Here is a 17,031-nt window from a genome sequence, read left to right on the forward strand (position 1 = left end):
ATCCACATTTGGTCTCTAACGAGTATTTGTGGCAGCAGAACAGTGTGTAAGCTTCCTGTGTGACTCTTTGTGCCAGACTCTTCCCTCACAACAATGACGTGATCAACTTTGCGTCCTGGTTTGTGTTCGCCTTCCCCACCATGGTGCTGATGCTGACACTCGCCTGGTTCTGGCTGCAGTTTCTCTACATTGGCTGCAAGTGAGTCACTTCAAGCAAACACTTTATTTCTTCTCTGTGAATCAAAGTCCACTTATGTTACTCACTGTGAAATGTAAGACCCTAAACATACTTCACACAAGTATGCAAACACAGACGTGTCATTGCGTGTGTTACATGAAAATCCTAACGTGACACGAGCGTGAGTTGCGGTCTGAGTGTTGCCACTACGCAAACAAACTGAAACAATAAGACAGAGCTGATCCCTTCCATCTCGGTTAACTTCTGCTCAGAACAACCATGGCTGACCAGTTCGACGAAGCTCTGACATGTTCATATGTACAGATGTACTTATGATACTTCATCACCTCTTCATTCAGATGGGGTTACAGCTGTCGCCCCCTTATGGACTGAGCTTAATCATCCAACAGTGCATAAAGACTACGTGGACTATGTTCCCCGGGGATGTCTGTGTTGGGCCAGGTGTTGTCATTTTTGTGTGTGCACTTGTGTGAAGTATGTTTCAGGCCTAAGTGTACACGTGCTGGTGCCCACTGCCTCTGTCTCACCAATAGTCAGGCTCAGTCACATTTCCCATGAACGCGATGGAAAAAATAACCTGCATGTTCATTCACGATTTGTATAAAATATCCAAAGCTGTGACTTGTGTTTCCTGTTGTGGTGCAGCCTGCGGAGGACGTGGGGGTGCAGGGCAGTCCAGTCAGAAAAGGAACGAGCAGCGTACGAAGTGATCAAGGAGGAGCACCGTCGCCTGGGACCCATGAGTTACGGGGAGGTCAGCGTCCTGGCACTCTTCATCCTCATGGTGGCACTGTGGTTCACACGAGACCCCCGCTTCATGGACGGCTGGGCCACGCATGTCTTCAACACCAGGGCTGAGTGAGTACCAAAAGAATAAATGAGTACATGTTGTTGTTTTTTTGTTTAGCAAGCTTCAAACTGAGGAGCCTTTTTGTTCCCCGGCACCGAGATTCAAACCTTCAAGTTGGGAGACGACTGCTCTACCCACTCCACTGTCGCCTCCCCACATGAAGGCATGAACCCAGACTGCAGTTCAGCGCACACCTCGCCTCAAGACAAAGCCCCTGAACAAACAGGAATCAAAGGCTCAAAAACAAACAGAGCAAATGTCCTATGGGTACAACTGCTGTGTTTTTGACCTGTGGTCCAGATTTACACGCTGCACTGACATCACCCACACACCTCATTAGCCTGCTCAGAATGACACATCTCAGGATGTCTTCTTTAAGTTTTTACACAAAAGCCACTACTTCTAGTCAGATTATTATTTGACCAACAAAAAGAAGCATGTGGACAAACTGCAGAAGACAGTTGCTAGTTACCAACTAGTGGTAGTGCAGTGAAATGCCTCCTGTGCTTCTGCAGTGTTTTACTACTTTATATACAGCTAGTTTAATGTAATGGCTCCCAACCAAGGGTTCAGGCCCCACCAGGGGGTTACCACGTAATCCGAGGGAACATAACGCGAGGAAAAGAAAGAAGAACTTAATGTTAGTTATAACAACCAAAGGCACCATGTTCAAACATTAATCAGTCATGTTTAAATGTTTAGTTTTGTGTCAGCTGAAATGCAGTGAGGGATGTGTGTGTTTGACGAAAAGCTGTTCACCTAAACATCTGGTGCCTCACCCAGATGTTGGTGTGAACGTCAGTCAGATGTTGTGTCTCTAATACAGCTGAAGGAATACAGACTTCTTAGCCTGAAGTGTGTGTGACATTAATATTCATTTCACGTTGATAAACCTCCAGGAGCTTCCTCTGTCCTGCTCTGTAAATACATGTCATCACTCAAATCCACAGGAAAATAATTCTTCAGTGTTTCATTAATAAATTTTACGCCACATGGACAAGAAGCTGAGTCATGAGTCAGAGAAAGAAGCCAAAAAGGACGGCTAAAATCAGCCTGATACGCCAGGGGTCAGAGGTCACCGGACACGTGCACGATCCAGACCTGGTTTTAAAGGTCGGTCGCCTTGGAGCTGCAGTTTGTGCAAACAGTTGATTTCAGTGTTTCCTGTTTACACGGGCTGATAGTGAAATTCAGATGTTTGTACCTGACCTTCAGTCAATGTCAGGCACTGACAGCTGTTTAATTGAACAGCCGTCAAGTCTAGACCTTACTATTATTAATATTATAGAGGAAAACCCAACAAATCCCCCTTGAGTAACACTTGGCGTCAGAGGGGAGGAAAAACTTCCTTTAACGAAAGAAACCTCCGACAGACCCCGGCTCTTGGTGGGCGGCCTTCTGCCTCGACCGGTTGGGGTGAGTGGATAGAGGAGAGACAAAAGAAGAAAAGCAACAAGACACAACAATCAAACACTGATCAGGTCGATGTGGCTGGTGACTGCTCGTCAGAGATAAGATACGATGGAGCCTTGTCATTAAGGGCTTTGTATGTTAGGAGAAGGATTTTAAATTCTATTCTGAATTTTACAGGGAGCCAGTGGAGAGAAGCTAATATGGGAGAGATATGATCTCTCTTGCTAGTTCCTGTCAGTACTCTGGCTGCAGCATTCTGGATTAACTGAAGGCTTTTTAGGGACTTACTGGGACATTTTGACATCTGACAGCAATGTTTAAAACCAACCAGTCTCACTGCACAGATAAGGACAAGGAGCTGTGATTGCAGCGACTGTAACCGACACTGTTATACCAACAGTGTGTGAAATAATATGAGGACAGGTTTAATGCTCAGGTGTCTCTGGGAGTGATGAACCTGCAGCTCCCCTCAGCTTCACACAGCTTTACAGTTACTGTTCTGGTTCACTGTCATAGTGTGGTGTTGAGTAGGAAGTAGCTGTCCCTGACCTGTTCAGCAAACAGCAGGCAGACAAAGTCAGAGACCTGTAGTTTGTTGAATAAAACTTTGAAAAAAACACACATGACATGCACTGGACATAGATTTTGAAATATCCCGGTCCTGTTTGGTCACTGGGTACAGGCAAACAAAAATACTTTGTGATGAAATCTCCATTCATGAAGTGAGCAGCTGTCTGGCAGCAGATCTGCATCAACAGGAAGTGATGTTTCATCAGGAGTATTTCTGCTTTTCTCAGTATATATTTACAGTCGGTTAATTCAGGGTTTTTTTTATAATTTTCCACATAAGTTAATTTGTCCAGAAAAGATGGAGTAATGTTGTTCCAGTATTATAACTGAAATAAGATTGACTGAATATCTTTCAGATTTGTGGTGGTTTCCCGAATGTTTCAAATTAAACGCCTTCAGAGAGAACAGTCCCTCCGTCTGGAGTCATGTTGCTTTTGCTTCATGTCACCAGTTATAGGAGTGAGACAGCTTTTCTGCAAACAGACACCTACAGGTTAGGAGCTGTGTGATCAGTGTCTCCTCTTAGGCCAAAGGTCAAATATCTGATTTCTCACTTTCACAGTGGATTATTCAGGGAAGTGGCTGATGAATGACCAAAGTAAATGTGGCACTGGGCTCCATCTGTTTCTCCACAGGTTCGTCACTGATGCCACCGTCGCTCTGTTTGTTGCTTTTCTGTTGTTTGTCCTTCCGTGTGAGCCGCCACGCTACCTATGCTGCTGGAGGAGCTTCGGTGCAGGTAACACACACACACACACACACATAAATAACAGAAGCACACAGATATACATAGAAGTACTTACACAGACACACTGGTAACACATACATATACTGTACACAGCAACAACTTTAATTTATGTATGTGTTACCAGTTGTTTTTTTTAATGCAATCAGAGTCCCGAGGCCCCGCCCCCGCACTGCTCACCTGGCAGGTGACTCAGAAGAAGATGCCCTGGAACATCGTTCTGCTGCTGGGAGGAGGCTTTGCCCTTGCCAAGGGCAGCGAGGTGCGTGTGTTGTATCTCTATGAGAATTAGTTTTAGATCTGTAGGGAGAGAATTTGGTCTTTAAGTTACTGGAAATAAAATGAGTATGATTCATGTATGTAGTGCACATTCACATATGCATGTATACATCTAAACTGAGCAAGGTTTCCAGGAAGCTACAGAATAATAATTCAAATGTCAGAACCAGAGAGAGCATTTGTGGAAAATAATGATGTTTTAAAAACTGAGGACTTTTTGGAAAATGTTCTTGGAAGCAAAGCAGATCAGACTCTGGGAACATGATTGGAAAGTAGAAACAAGTCTGAGGTAAAGACAGGTCTAATCAGGGAGGACATCTTCAGAGTGCACACCTGCCCACAGCCCTGCACCACAGCAGTCTTACATCCCTCAGACCTGACATGATGTGTGTGTGTGTGTTGTCAGGAGTCCGGTCTGTCCCACTGGCTTGGTGCTCAAATGACGCCGCTCCACTCCATCCCTCCCTGGGCCATCGCCGTCGTTCTCTGCCTCCTTGTCGCCACCTTCACCGAGTGCACGAGCAACGTCGCGACGGCAACGCTGTTCCTGCCCATCCTGGCCTCCATGGTGCCAAAACACTCACAGTACATACGGTGTATTCACAGTGTGACAGTCGCTCATTATCAGCATGCAGCAGGACTCGGAGAGGGCAGGGTCACTGCTGAGATGCTGCACATCCTACAGATGTTTCACATTAAAAGCCTTCTTAGAACCAGGCATAATTTGCCGTTTGAGTCACTGGAAGGCTTTTAATGTGAAACATCTTGGGAGGAAGTGTAAAGCAGAGGCAACAAGTGTTAGGATTCATTCCAGGACATGAGATGCTGTTTTTCTATGTTCACATTTTCTGAGCTGTTTCTGTGTGTGCTCTGCCCAGTGCCAGTCTATAAGCCTGAACCCTTTGTACGTGATGATCCCCTGCACCCTCAGCGCCTCCTTTGCCTTCATGCTGCCTGTGGCCACACCTCCCAATGCCATTGTCTTCTCCTACGGCTTCCTCAAAGTGTCTGACATGGTGAGTCCTGCTTTGTTTGGGGTCTGGAACAACACGATTCAGACCCACCCATGAAGCCATAATAAGTTCTTCCTCCTGCTTCACCCTGTCAGGCTAAAACTGGAGCAGTAATGAATGTCATCGGGATCGGCTGCATCAGTCTAGCCATCAACAGCTGGGGTCGCATTATGTTTTCCCTGGACTCGTTCCCTTCGTGGGCGAATGCCACTGCACCTGTGTAGGCCATCCTCTGCTGTCTGCAACCTGCTGCTGCCGGTCAAACATGTTTTATCAAACATGTTTTATCAAACATCTCAGCCCTATCACTGGACTCTGGATGGCGTTGGGGTGAAACTTTCTGGTGGATCTGAACAGGCAGAAACATTGTCTCGATGTTTGGACCTTCTCATTTCTGATGTGGAGTGGATTCCCAGAGCTTTCACTGTGAAACTGGCTCCACTGAAAGACCTGTGTTTAGCAGGACTGGTTGATTTTTATAATCCTGTTAGCAGCTTCCACTGCTAACTAATGGTAGCATCAGTCTCCAGAGCTGCACCTAGGACCATGACATCAACTGTTAAATAAAAGCTGGTTTTCAGATCAAATAAAAAGTAATGCCCACGGACGCAAGAACAAACATCTGCAGTATACACCAGATAAAAGAAACACTGAGGTTTAGATATCTTCCACAGTGGATTATTGCCGTGAAAGGAAATGTTATACTCAAGCTATCAAGATAAAAGCTAAACAAAAAGGAAGCCAGGCTGGTTTGCATTAACAGCCAGTCAGAACAAGAGCAGAGCAGAAATCCAGGAGGGTTGAATAAACTCAAATACACAACAGTGTAAATTAGAATTAAAACTCATGCCTCTTATGTAAGTCTGGTAAAGTGTAATGTGAAGTGTAATCGTATGAAAATATATGCATAGTTGAAATGTAGTTAAAAGCCTTGAAAAGTCTGATCACTGTAGCTGACAGGTCAGTTTTTTTCTATATAACTTCATTTTTTTGTGGTATTTTTATACTTGTTATTTAGATCAGGCATTTTCTGTCTGACAGGATACAACTCTCATCACTGTGAATTCCAATCAAATTATTACAAAATGGTAAATGCTCTCATGCTTCTACAGTACTTTTCTCTACATTTCAGCAAGCTCAAAGTGCTTTCACATTATTTGGCCATTCACCCATTCGCACTCACAAATTCACACACTGGTGATGTCACTAGGAACAACTGGGGGTTTGGCGCTTTGCTCAAGGCAACTTTGACAAGTGGACTGGAGAAGCCAGAAATCAAACCGCCAACCTTCTGGTTAGGAGATGACCTGCTCTACTTCCTGAGCCACAGTGGCCCTTAAATAAAAATATATACTGTATTTTTTTATGTTTAAACATTAGTTTTACTGAGTAACAGTTGTAACGTGAGTGAGTTAATGTGTACTGTACATATGTAATTTCCACAGTTTTGTACCATGTTGATGCTTATGGCAATAGTTTTATTTGGTGTTAATAAAAGTTTATCTTTAAAGAAATGTGTGTCCACAGTCTTTTGATTGTGTAATTAAAGCAATAATATTATATTAATGCAAACTGTTTATGTTAGGGAGGACACCACAGGAACCTGATAGTTATTCCTTTGGCAAATGTCTCCCTCTCGCGATCAGACAATGAACAGCAGGTGCCATAAAGTGACGTAAATGTCGTAATGACTACTGCTTTTCTTCAAATATGGATGCGTACGCTTTGTGGTGGTGATTAAATAGTGACAGAGACAAAGAATATTTGCTCTTATTTTATTTGTTCTTATTGTAACATCGTCAAAATAAATTTGATTGATTGACAGTTAGCGAAAGTGTGCTGTTTTAAGGACCGCATCTGTCCGTAGCCGCCGTCATGGAAACAGGTTTGTAGCCGTTGTTGTGGCTTCTTGGTTTGCTAACATTAGCTTGTTAGCATTCGTCGTGTGGAAATAATGAACTGCCATCAATAAATTGATTTACTTTAATCCGGATTTTGATGTTTGTTAAGAGTAAGTGTTTGGAAGTGACAGAAGATGTCATTCGGTGTAGATAAGACCGACTCTTTCATTTGGCAAATATGATTCCCCGCTGGTATTTGAACAGTATTTAAATTTAGTTCATGTGAAGTTGTGAAAATAAAATATTTATGTGTTATTGATATTATTTACTGCTTGGTGAATCACGCGGGTTTGTAGTCGAATGATAATTAGGAACTTCGAGTATTCCGCTGATAAACAAAAACTGCGTTAAATTGTCAGATCCTTGAATAGAGTCTGGTTAACGGGTTCAGTGTTGGGGTGTTTGTTTACAGGGTTATATTAGTTACATTCTCATTGTTTACATACATTCAGCATCTTAATGAAGACGTTGTTAACGCTGATAAGTGTTGCCATCCTTGTAGCAACTGCTAGTTATTTATCGACTTGTTTTGCTGCGTTCCTCGTATAGAGACAGTGCTGTTCCAAACTACTTTAGAAATTAGTCCAGTTAAGGACGTCCTTGTTTATGGATAAACATATGTGTATATTAGTACTTTGCCTAAGACATTTTCTAAATAGCTGAGATTGTCTCGTCAAATCGGCGCCTATTCAGTTCACCAGTAAATGTAGTGAATTGTTTAACTGACCAGAGACTGCTTCCAGTATTAGGCAGTGCAAAGTTAAGTTGCTGCACGCTTGAATAGGCTGGTGCACTACAGTGTTTTAATGACACATGCACATTTTCATTTTTAGTTCCTTTTAAAATTCAAATAAAAATTTAGTGGAACCAGGCTGATTGAGACTCATTGTACATTCTCTAAATCTGTGCCTCCTAAAATTGACCATAATTAATTCAGTGTCATGTTGCTGCTGGTTGTTGTGTAACTGTTAAACCACTGCATTTGTTTGTGATACAGGTATTTTTTTATGTACATATGCATTATGTAAAGCACTTTGAATTGCCTTTGTGTATGGAAATGTGCTATGCCAAACTTGCCTTGCAGATGAGCAGGCCAGGAACCGTTTCCAGTCGGAGCTGGAGTTCGTCCAATGTCTGGCCAACCCCAACTACCTGAACTGTGAGTGGCATGGGCCCCGGTCTCATCAGATTCATTTGTTGTGTGACACTCTTTGTTACTATAATAACTGAGTAATTTTTGTTTGTTTTTCATAGGTGACTTATTGAATTAACTGTTCTGCAAGTTTTAAGTAAAGTAACAGTTGATTAAAGAAAGTTTCTCTCTTAAAACTTCTAAATAATGTAAATATCATACCATTGTCTCTGTTTTGCCTTTAGTTAGTATCAGGGTACATAGTTGTTTCCAGAACACCTCTTAGGAAATGATAATGCAGATACCAGTCTTATCAGAACATGAATGTCTGAACACAGATTCAAAGCTCTCTCCACACTACCAGCAGTACAGTTATATTGATTTAGTTCTGGTCGGCCAAAAGGTCAACACATTTAAATACATGAAGTGCAACAATACTGGAATTAGCCTAGAAATTACCCCACCATGTGCATGTTTACCTCCAGAACGACAACCCCCAGGTCTTTAAAAACCCCAAATCTTAAATACAAAAGCAGACCTGTCAGTGTCTGAAGGCCAGTGCGGTTTGGAGCTTGACTGTCCTGCACAGACCCATCCAGCACCTTCAGGATGAACTGGAACCCTGACTGTGAGCCAGACCTGGTCACCAGCATCAGTACTGGACCTCACTGATGTAGCAGCTGCTTCAGCATCTTTTGCGAAGACTGAAATCAGTAGAGTGGAGGATGTTTCAGCAGAGCATTAATGCCCATGGCTGTCCAGATACTTTCTGCAGTGTCATGTAGTGTATAGTTTCATAAGATATCAGTGCAGCACTGGTCTGAAATGTGTGGCTGCTAACCCTGTCCTGTGTGTGTCCAGTTTTGGCTCAAAGAGGTTACCTGAGGGAGAGACCCTTTATTAACTACCTGAAGTACCTGCTGTACTGGAAGGAGCCCGAGTATGCCAAGTTCCTCAAGTAAGGCAGCCTGCTCTCCTTACACATGCTCTCTGTCAAAGTCAAGGTGTTTATTTGTCATATGCACAGTTAGGAGACGTGTTTCCCTGTACAATGAAATTCTTACTTTGCCGTCCACATGAATGCCACAAAATACAAATGAAATATAAAGTAGATGAATAAGTAACACAAAATCTAAGGCACTTTAAGCAGCAAATGCAGCAATATAATAAAAATATATAAGAATATAATGAGAGAATATATGCTGCATGGGAGCAGCATGTGCAGTAGTCAACAGTCAATGTGCAATTATGCATGTGCAAACATGAGAATGTAAACATTACAGGTCATCAGTACATGACGTATTTCCTGGTAATAAACTCCTCAGCTGTTTAAGAGTCTGATGGCAGAGGGAAAGAAAGAGTTTTTCAGTCTAGAGGTCTGGCATTTCACACTTCTGAACCTCTGGCCAGAGATATCTTCACATTTTGTATTTTATCTCTGTCAATAAATTGCAGCACCGGATGTGGATTAATCTGCCGTTGAAAGTAGTCCCCAGCAGACGTATTATTGGATTTCCTTCCCTTTGTTTGATAAAAAAAACGACCATTTCGTTAACATCACAAAATGTAGTTGAACTGGTCATGTCTCTAGTCCCCATCACTGTTTATCACAACAGGTTTTGTAAAACGGATCCAGACACAGGAGCGGCACACAGTCCGTGGCTTTTGAAGAATGAATGTGGACATGGACATTAATTTAGTTCATTATTGATGTCATCCTTAGGAAGTTTAGCTCTGGGCACATGTTTTTTTCACTGTCATGCTAAATTAATTAACGTGCACAGTATTTTCTGTGTGAGAATACAGTATGATAAATTAAGCATTCTGGATGGAAAATCAAAATGTGCCTTAGTGAATGGAGAGAAGAAAACATATTTTACAATGGCCCACATTTGTGTTGCCACATCTGCGGTGGGGACAATCAGCCCCAGGCAGCTTTTTCAGGACCATCTCAGGGAGACATGCACATAATTTCACATCTATTTAAACAGTCTGGTTTCTTGATGTGTGAATCTCTACAGGTTTACAGTCTGTCCTGTTATGTAATGAGCAGATAGTGTCAGTGTGTGTCAGAGCTGACTTCCTGTTGGTCACCTGTCCTCCCAGGTATCCTCACTGCCTGCACATGTTGGAGCTGCTGCAGTACGAGCACTTCAGGAAGGAGCTGGTCAACGCTCAGTGCGCCAAGTTCATCGATGAGCAGCAGCTGTTGCACTGGCAGCACTACTCCAGGAAACGCACCCGGCTGCAGCAGGCGCTGGCCGAACAGCAGCAGGCACAGCAGCGGCAGGCGCCCCCCGGGGCACCCGCTCACTGGAGGTGGGGCGAGGTCGTGTGGACCATAGCTCCACTGACACTGGAGTGTGGAGGCTGGTACCATATGTGAGAGTTTAAAAAAGCCTGACCGCCACATAGCGGCCAGGTTCTCTTCTCTTCTTTTTTTGTTTTACCTGAACACACAAAGGTTTTAGTTGGAATTCCTTAGATGTGCTTATTAACGAGTTGTGACCAGAATACTGGAAGTTTGCAAATACTGTCCAAGACCTTTACTTGGGGCCGGTTTAAATTAGAGACAGTGTTCTTCAGTGCAAAGACCAAATGCCTCCCTGCTGTCTCGATGAATTCAGTGTAACATCTGTTTCCACAGAACTGATTCATCACTACAGCAAGTATCATGTCAGGAGCTCCACTTTGACTCTTTCCTCAATTCAAGCACTGTGGCACTAGGCAGCAGGTGATCCTTTTAACAGATGTGTTTCCACCACAGGAGCTTTTCCTAGGAAACGGGAACCCTTGAGAAGCTCAGTTTGCCAGGCTGTGCTCCAGTCAGAGGAGCCAGGGTCTACATTAAGTTCCTGGGAGGTGGTTTTGCCCCAAAGGCGTCCATGCTCCGGGATAGGTGTCTGTAGGTGTTCATGCTGGCCGCACGCTTGCTCATTATGTGAGTACCAACCTTGGGGATGTTTTGCATAGGCTTGTCAGCGCTCTCCAGTGGACAGACTGTAATGGAGGCGCAGTGTCTGAATGATCTCGGACACAGCTTTAACGTTTCTCAGCTGAATGTAGAGTCACCATGTTTCTCAGCTCAGCAGCAGTGACGACATCTTCCTTCTACACTTGTCATGCAGAGCAGATTTTACCTGACACAGAATGACAGGGGGCAGGGGAAAGCATCTGGACTTGTACTGAAACACAAACATGTCACTCGCTGATCATAGAATTGGATTCCAAAGCTGAAAATACAGACTTGTAAGATGGTCAGAAATTGTGTTTGAAATGTACATGCTGTGAAGAGCAATGACGCGACTGCAGCATAGCAAAACCCAGGATGGATATGGGTCCAGAAATGTCTCCATCACAAAAGTCGATTAAGCCGTGTCCAGAAGTCAAAGCTCTAAGGAAACGTCCTGACCGACTGGAGGAGCTCTACTGCTGCTGCAGTATTTCTCCTGCAGGAGACAGTTCACAGTGTATTAAATAAATAATTGTTTTAGTCACTTTTTAGGCAATGTGAATGATTTGCTGTTTTCATTGTCATGTGACAGTAAACTGAATATCTTTGGCTTTTGGTTGAATAAAATCACAGGTCTGGATAAAACTGAATGATGGAAATAATATGCACTTTTCACTATATTATTACACTTTTAAGACAGTTATTGATAAGTTAATTGGAAAAAAATATGCAGCAGTTTCATCCATGAAAATAATTACTGGTTTCAGCCCTAAATAAAATGTTTGTGTAAATGCTAAATAATTACACTTATTTAGTAGTTCAAATAATCATACATGTTTATATTCCAGCCTTTGTATTTATTGAATAACTTGCATTTTAATGGATGTGTCTGTAATATCAATATATGTGGATCATTGTTATTTTTAATGATTTGTTTTGTAAAAATGTTCCTTTTCCTTTCACTCAGCCTTTTACTTGAGTGAAAATAGAAATGCCACATGGAAAATAGTTAGAACGTCCTGCATCCAACATTTTAATTAAGTAAAAGTAGAGAAGTATTTGCATCAAGTTATACAGCTGATGTTAACCGACTTATAATTTGAAGTGCCTGATATCCTTCTGAGTAGTTTAATTAGTATTGACGACTCATACTTTTTAGTGAAGTACTTATTTCCACCACTGTCTAGTAATAATTGTCCCCAGTATAGTTTTTTTTTTTTTTTATCCACAACAAATTCATTAACTGTGATGAAGCATAAGACCGTCTTTGTGCAGTTTTTGCTCATATAGTTTAGTATTAGAGCTTTTATTGTGAAGGACGCGTATCGGAAGTTGAGCCGTTGACCTTTCTCTTCACGTCCGTCGTCGCGTTATCGCTGTAGCGCCGTATTAACGACAATCGGCCCCCCTTCCAAGTGTGGCTCTCGCCGATTCACTCCCAGCGTTTCCTGTATATTTATATTCTAACGTTCGGGATCCCGGACTTGTCTCGAAAAAGTGTCCCCCCGTCAAGAGGTGAACCCCCTGTTAAAAGCTCGGTTTCACGTAACGGCCCCTCAGCGCTTGTTAGGATACTGTTACCGGAACCAGTAAAAAAAAAAAAAAACGCGACATTTGATTGTTTATTATACCGAGTAATAGAAAGGTTGTATTTGATAGAACATATTCTGTGCGCTACACAGCCTCTAGCTAGATTCTAACACGTTGTGGTGTTTCAGCGAGTGGAGAATTAATCTGTAAATTAGCTCAAACATTTACAGCTTTTGCCTTCACAGGGGTGTTTCTCAGCTGTTCAAAGTTCAGATGTGATCCACGCGGACTGAGACTGGTAGGTGAGCTTACAAACTGTCTAAACTATATCTGCCAGTGTATTTATGGGTTAGAATCAGATTCAGCTTTACTGGGCGGGTGTGTTGGATACATGAGGAGTTTGACTGTGATCCAGCGGCTCTCAAGCGTGTATGTACAAGTTTCTTCCATCAGGCAACAAGTAAGCAAGATGAGACTGAGGGAACAAAAAAGAAAAATGTGTATTAGGAAAATAAAAATAAAGTACTTATATATATATATATACAGTTTAGATGCAGTTTTTCAGATATGTACAAAAATATATTTACAAGGTATTTCCCTTAGGGCTGTCATTTTGTTGCACAGACTTGGGTTAACTTCATCAGGGGGAAGGAACCGTCCTTGCTTCTGGTTGTCTTGGCGTACAGGCCTTCTGTAGCCAGTGATGTTTTTCAGGTTTCTCCACATGGACGAAGGGTCGTTGGCTGAAGCCTGTATTTTCAGCCTGGGATGGGGGTTAATGTCCCTACCAATGTTGAGACCAAACCTAAGCCCTTAGTTTAGTGTGATACATTTGTGTACGGTGGGTGTGCTCATCTGTGTTGTGTTCATGTGTTACGTACTTGCCTGACAGTTGCCACTGATAGAAAAAGCTCCTTGAATTTTGAAAAGACTTAAACCTATCAGACATGTTCCTCCAGCCCTTGGATCAGGTGTGATGTGTCTGTTTTGATTCACAGGGCAGATGAATCATCTGTCTTGTTGTTTACCTGCAGTGTGTCTACAGTTGTGTGGTTGCACAGAAAAGACATGAGCAGCTCTCTCTCCCTCAGGATAAGGATGATGTTGCAGCGGGTGGCAGTTGTTGGAGCCGGGCCGGCGGGCCTCTGTACAGCCAGACACATCCTGTCCCGTCTGAACAGCTTCGCCCCTCCGGTGGTGTTCGAGCTCACTGACAACATCGGAGGCACCTGGCGTTACAATGAGCGTGTCGGGACGTATGACGACGGCCGGCCGGTCCTCAGCAGCATGTACAGAGACCTCAGGTGTGTTAGTGTGCGCACAGGAAGACTGCAGAAGCAGGCACTGCCTCAGGGCCCGGACCCTGTGGCCCCTAAAATCCCCAGGTTTACTACATATCACTTGGGTGCACATTTATAGACCGTTTGTCTGACTGTGGACTGAAGAAGATCCAAGCTCTGACATTGTTCTCTAACCTTGTGAAGCTTGGGCAGACCAACAGCTTCAGTTTCAGTCCTCAGTCTCTTTTTTTGTGAGATACGGTTCACATCAGCAGCAGCAAGAGTGTTGTTAACCCACAGCTCCAGTCTTGTGTCACTGACTGGACTCCAGGTTTGCTAATTCCTGACTCCAGCTGGGGTGGGGTTCGTTGTTGCAGAAGGCTTCACAAACTGTTTCCAGCCTACACTGTGAATGTTAGAATGTGTGTTATTACCTGAAATAGGTTGTGCTTGTCTGTATTTGTAACTTGGATGAAGGTCCGACCATCTCTTAAAACACATTTATACATAAAGGCAGCTACTTCTGAAGGTTTTAGTCACTAGCAGCTGTAGCGGAAGTTAAGGTTCAGAAACTTGCATGACTTCTGGTTATTCTGGTTTCCTGACCTTCCTGCAGGACCAACCTGCCTAAGGAGGTGATGATGTTCCCTGATTTCCCCTTTGAGTCCCAGCTGAACAGCTTCCTGTCCCATCAAGAGGTTCTCAGCTACCTGGAGAGATACTGCCAGAGCCACAACATCCGGCCTCACATCCGGGTGAGTCGTGCTGCTGCTGATCATCTGACTGTGCCGTCACAGTCTCATTACATATAGAATAAATGAAAATCTTATGTTACAAAAGCCACTTTTGTCATATGCATTCACAGTCTTGGCATTTCAGTGATCTTAAGGTGTTAGGATGCACAGTAAATGAACGGTCACCTTATGTTAGATGTTATTCTAATGTTTTTTTGTGTGGCTTTGGACAAAGCATCTGCTAAATACTGTAACTTAAATATCCCGTATTATGCACTTAGTTTGTTCTGTAATGAAAATAATGTTTAGTTTGAGCTTCCCTGTTGTGACTCTTTTTCATCATGTTTACTTCAGTTCAACACTGTAGTGAAAATGGTGAAGCCTGTGGTCATGACAACAGAGGACAAGGAGGACAGGATGACATGGGAAGTGACGTCTTCTGATTTGTCGGGTTGTCAGAGGACAGAAACGTTCGACGCCGTCTTTGTCTGCTCAGGGTAAAATGTGACACAATGTGCACCCGACTTTGTCATTTTTTTATCTGTTCATCCTGTGTGTAGATTTAGTTTAGCCCTTTTTTAATTTTTCATTTTCAACACCTCACTTCCTGTTATTTCCTGTGTCATTTCCACCTGTTGCCACTTGGTGTCACCAAAGTGCTGCCTTTGTTGTGTTTGTCTTTAAGGCACTACTCCGACCCTTACATCCCAAACATACCAGGCATTGAGAACTTTAAAGGTACAGTCTCCATACATTATGTTTTTATACACAGAACAGTTTTATTAACAGAGACAGCGAGGCCTAGTGCTCGCTGTGTCACACTTACATTAACCCAGTGAGCCTTGCGGTGCTCTTGAAGGTTTTAAAACGTGATCACAGTAAAGACAAGAAAAGTAATATTAAATCAGTAGTAGTACTGATATAATATTACTGCTTAAATAAGAAGCATGGCTATGTAATTAGTGGAACCAAACACAGTTGTTCATTTATTTTATTTTGGGCATAGTGCAATAGTAGTGTGTGTAATCTGGTCACGGTGACGGTAACCTCCTGCTTTCGTTCAGAAAGTCCTTATTACAGAACCATGCTTATTATTGAACAGTAATGTATCAGTGTACTTGCTGCCAAATTATGAGTAGATCCATAGCTTTGCAAAAAGTATTGCAGGGGAACACATAAATAGATCAGAAAACAAAACAAATCCCCCCCATGCTTCCAGTCTTTGAGCTAAGTTAGGCTAAGTATGATCTGGGCCTGTGTCTCTCCTCTCTGTGTTTGTAGGCAAGGTGCTCCACAGTCACTCTTACAGGTATGCAGAGCTGTTCTCGGGTCAGTCAGTGGTGGTTCTGGGAGCCAAATCTTCAGGGCTGGACATTTCCATCGAACTGGCCAGAGTTGGTGCCAAGGTAACAGACAGCACACTGCGGTGCCACCTGATGCACTTGTCACCAAACTGTGCATTTTGTATAGTAACTGAAGATCTGGTTTAACCATGTGATTCCAAATGTCAGCCAGTGTTGTCACTTTCCTTAAATCACGTTCATGTTTAAAGCCATAAAGAAGATTAATGGAAAGCTGCTCCATGTTTGAATGACAAGATGAATTAGTTTCACAGATATGTGAAGCAGCAACTCTTCTGAGTCTCATTCTCTCTGTTCAGGTGACTCTGAGTCATCGTGATCCTCCCTTTACCTTTCCTCTTCCTGCTGGGATTCAACAGACCAGCCCAGTGGTGGCGGTCGAGGATGACGGCAGCATTCGCTTCCAGGTGCCTTTACACTAACAATTGACATTTTTTGCTCTTATCTTACTTTTAAACAGTGAACTGGCAATCTGTTGTTAAAGAAGGTGTTGTTAGCCGTCAAGCCTGTCATATTTGAATCATTTATCATGTGCATGTGTTGGAGAACGCTCACTGAAATATAAGTGATGGTTCAGAGTATCCTCCATTATGTTTTTTGACAGCTGCTTTCTGTATGTTCAAAACTAAACTAAACTACAGCTCCCTGTTACAGGATGGTTCAGTGGGCACAGCCGACGTCTTCATATTTTGCACCGGGTACAATTTCTGGTTTCCATTCCTGAACGCAGCTCAGCTGGGTCTGGAGATCCAAAACCACACTGTTTCTCCCCTGTACCGCTACCTGTTGCCTCCCGCCTGCCCTTCACTCTTCTTCATTGGCATCTGCAAGATCATTTGTCCCTTTCCCCACTTCAACTGTCAGGTGGGTGAGGGACGCTCATCCAAGTGTCAGGAGTGACAGGTGAAACACTGTTTAGCAAAACAAGTTAGAAAGTGAAGAAGAAGCAAAAGGAAAGTAGAGAGACAAGCTATGAAACAAGGGGAAAGGAATGAACAGCCCACAAAATAACAGCTGTGAAATAAAGACAAAGCCTGTCTGTTTTGAAATTGTTTGTGGCCTTTGTCATTT

At 43.0% G+C, this 17,031-nt stretch overlaps 3 protein-coding genes across 5 annotated transcripts in view; all 3 read left to right on the plus strand.

Moving 5' to 3' along the window:
* The window catches only part of LOC109952247 (solute carrier family 13 member 5-like), a 14,131-nt gene extending 7,567 nt beyond the window's left edge, over positions 1-6,564 (plus strand). Inside the window, exons 7-13 of the mRNA XM_020587225.1 lie at positions 77-199; positions 845-1,057; positions 3,668-3,771; positions 3,927-4,039; positions 4,463-4,624; positions 4,935-5,072; positions 5,165-6,564. Of these exons, the coding sequence (XP_020442881.1) occupies positions 77-199; positions 845-1,057; positions 3,668-3,771; positions 3,927-4,039; positions 4,463-4,624; positions 4,935-5,072; positions 5,165-5,293 (982 nt within the window). The 3' untranslated portion in view covers positions 5,294-6,564. The remainder of the gene's footprint in view (positions 1-76; positions 200-844; positions 1,058-3,667; positions 3,772-3,926; positions 4,040-4,462; positions 4,625-4,934; positions 5,073-5,164) is intronic.
* Positions 6,565-6,739: 175 nt separating this feature from the next.
* med31 (mediator complex subunit 31) lies at positions 6,740-12,657 on the plus strand. Its single transcript, XM_020587240.1, has 4 exons — positions 6,740-6,954; positions 8,055-8,129; positions 8,964-9,060; positions 10,209-12,657. Exons 1-4 carry the CDS (start codon positions 6,945-6,947, stop codon positions 10,486-10,488), a joined length of 462 nt encoding a protein of 153 aa, XP_020442896.1. The 5' UTR covers positions 6,740-6,944; the 3' UTR covers positions 10,489-12,657.
* LOC109952249 (flavin-containing monooxygenase FMO GS-OX-like 4) overlaps positions 12,479-17,031 on the plus strand; it is a 5,468-nt gene continuing 915 nt past the window's right edge. The window contains exons 1-9 of one of the 3 annotated variants that reach the window (XM_020587233.1): positions 12,479-12,570; positions 12,831-12,887; positions 13,677-13,889; positions 14,482-14,620; positions 14,954-15,096; positions 15,285-15,337; positions 15,881-16,005; positions 16,260-16,367; positions 16,615-16,824. In XM_020587233.1, coding sequence (XP_020442889.1) covers positions 13,684-13,889; positions 14,482-14,620; positions 14,954-15,096; positions 15,285-15,337; positions 15,881-16,005; positions 16,260-16,367; positions 16,615-16,824 — 984 coding nt within the window. In that variant the 5' untranslated portion in view covers positions 12,479-12,570; positions 12,831-12,887; positions 13,677-13,683. Of the gene's footprint in view, positions 12,571-12,815; positions 12,888-13,676; positions 13,890-14,481; positions 14,621-14,953; positions 15,097-15,284; positions 15,338-15,880; positions 16,006-16,259; positions 16,368-16,614; positions 16,825-17,031 lie in introns of all 3 variants that reach the window. The other 2 variants (XM_020587231.1, XM_020587232.1) reach the window with 2 other exon arrangements.

This window comes from Monopterus albus, unplaced genomic scaffold (assembly GCF_001952655.1).
Source record: "Monopterus albus unplaced genomic scaffold, M_albus_1.0 scaffold445.1, whole genome shotgun sequence".
Lineage (NCBI taxonomy): Eukaryota > Metazoa > Chordata > Actinopteri > Synbranchiformes > Synbranchidae > Monopterus > Monopterus albus.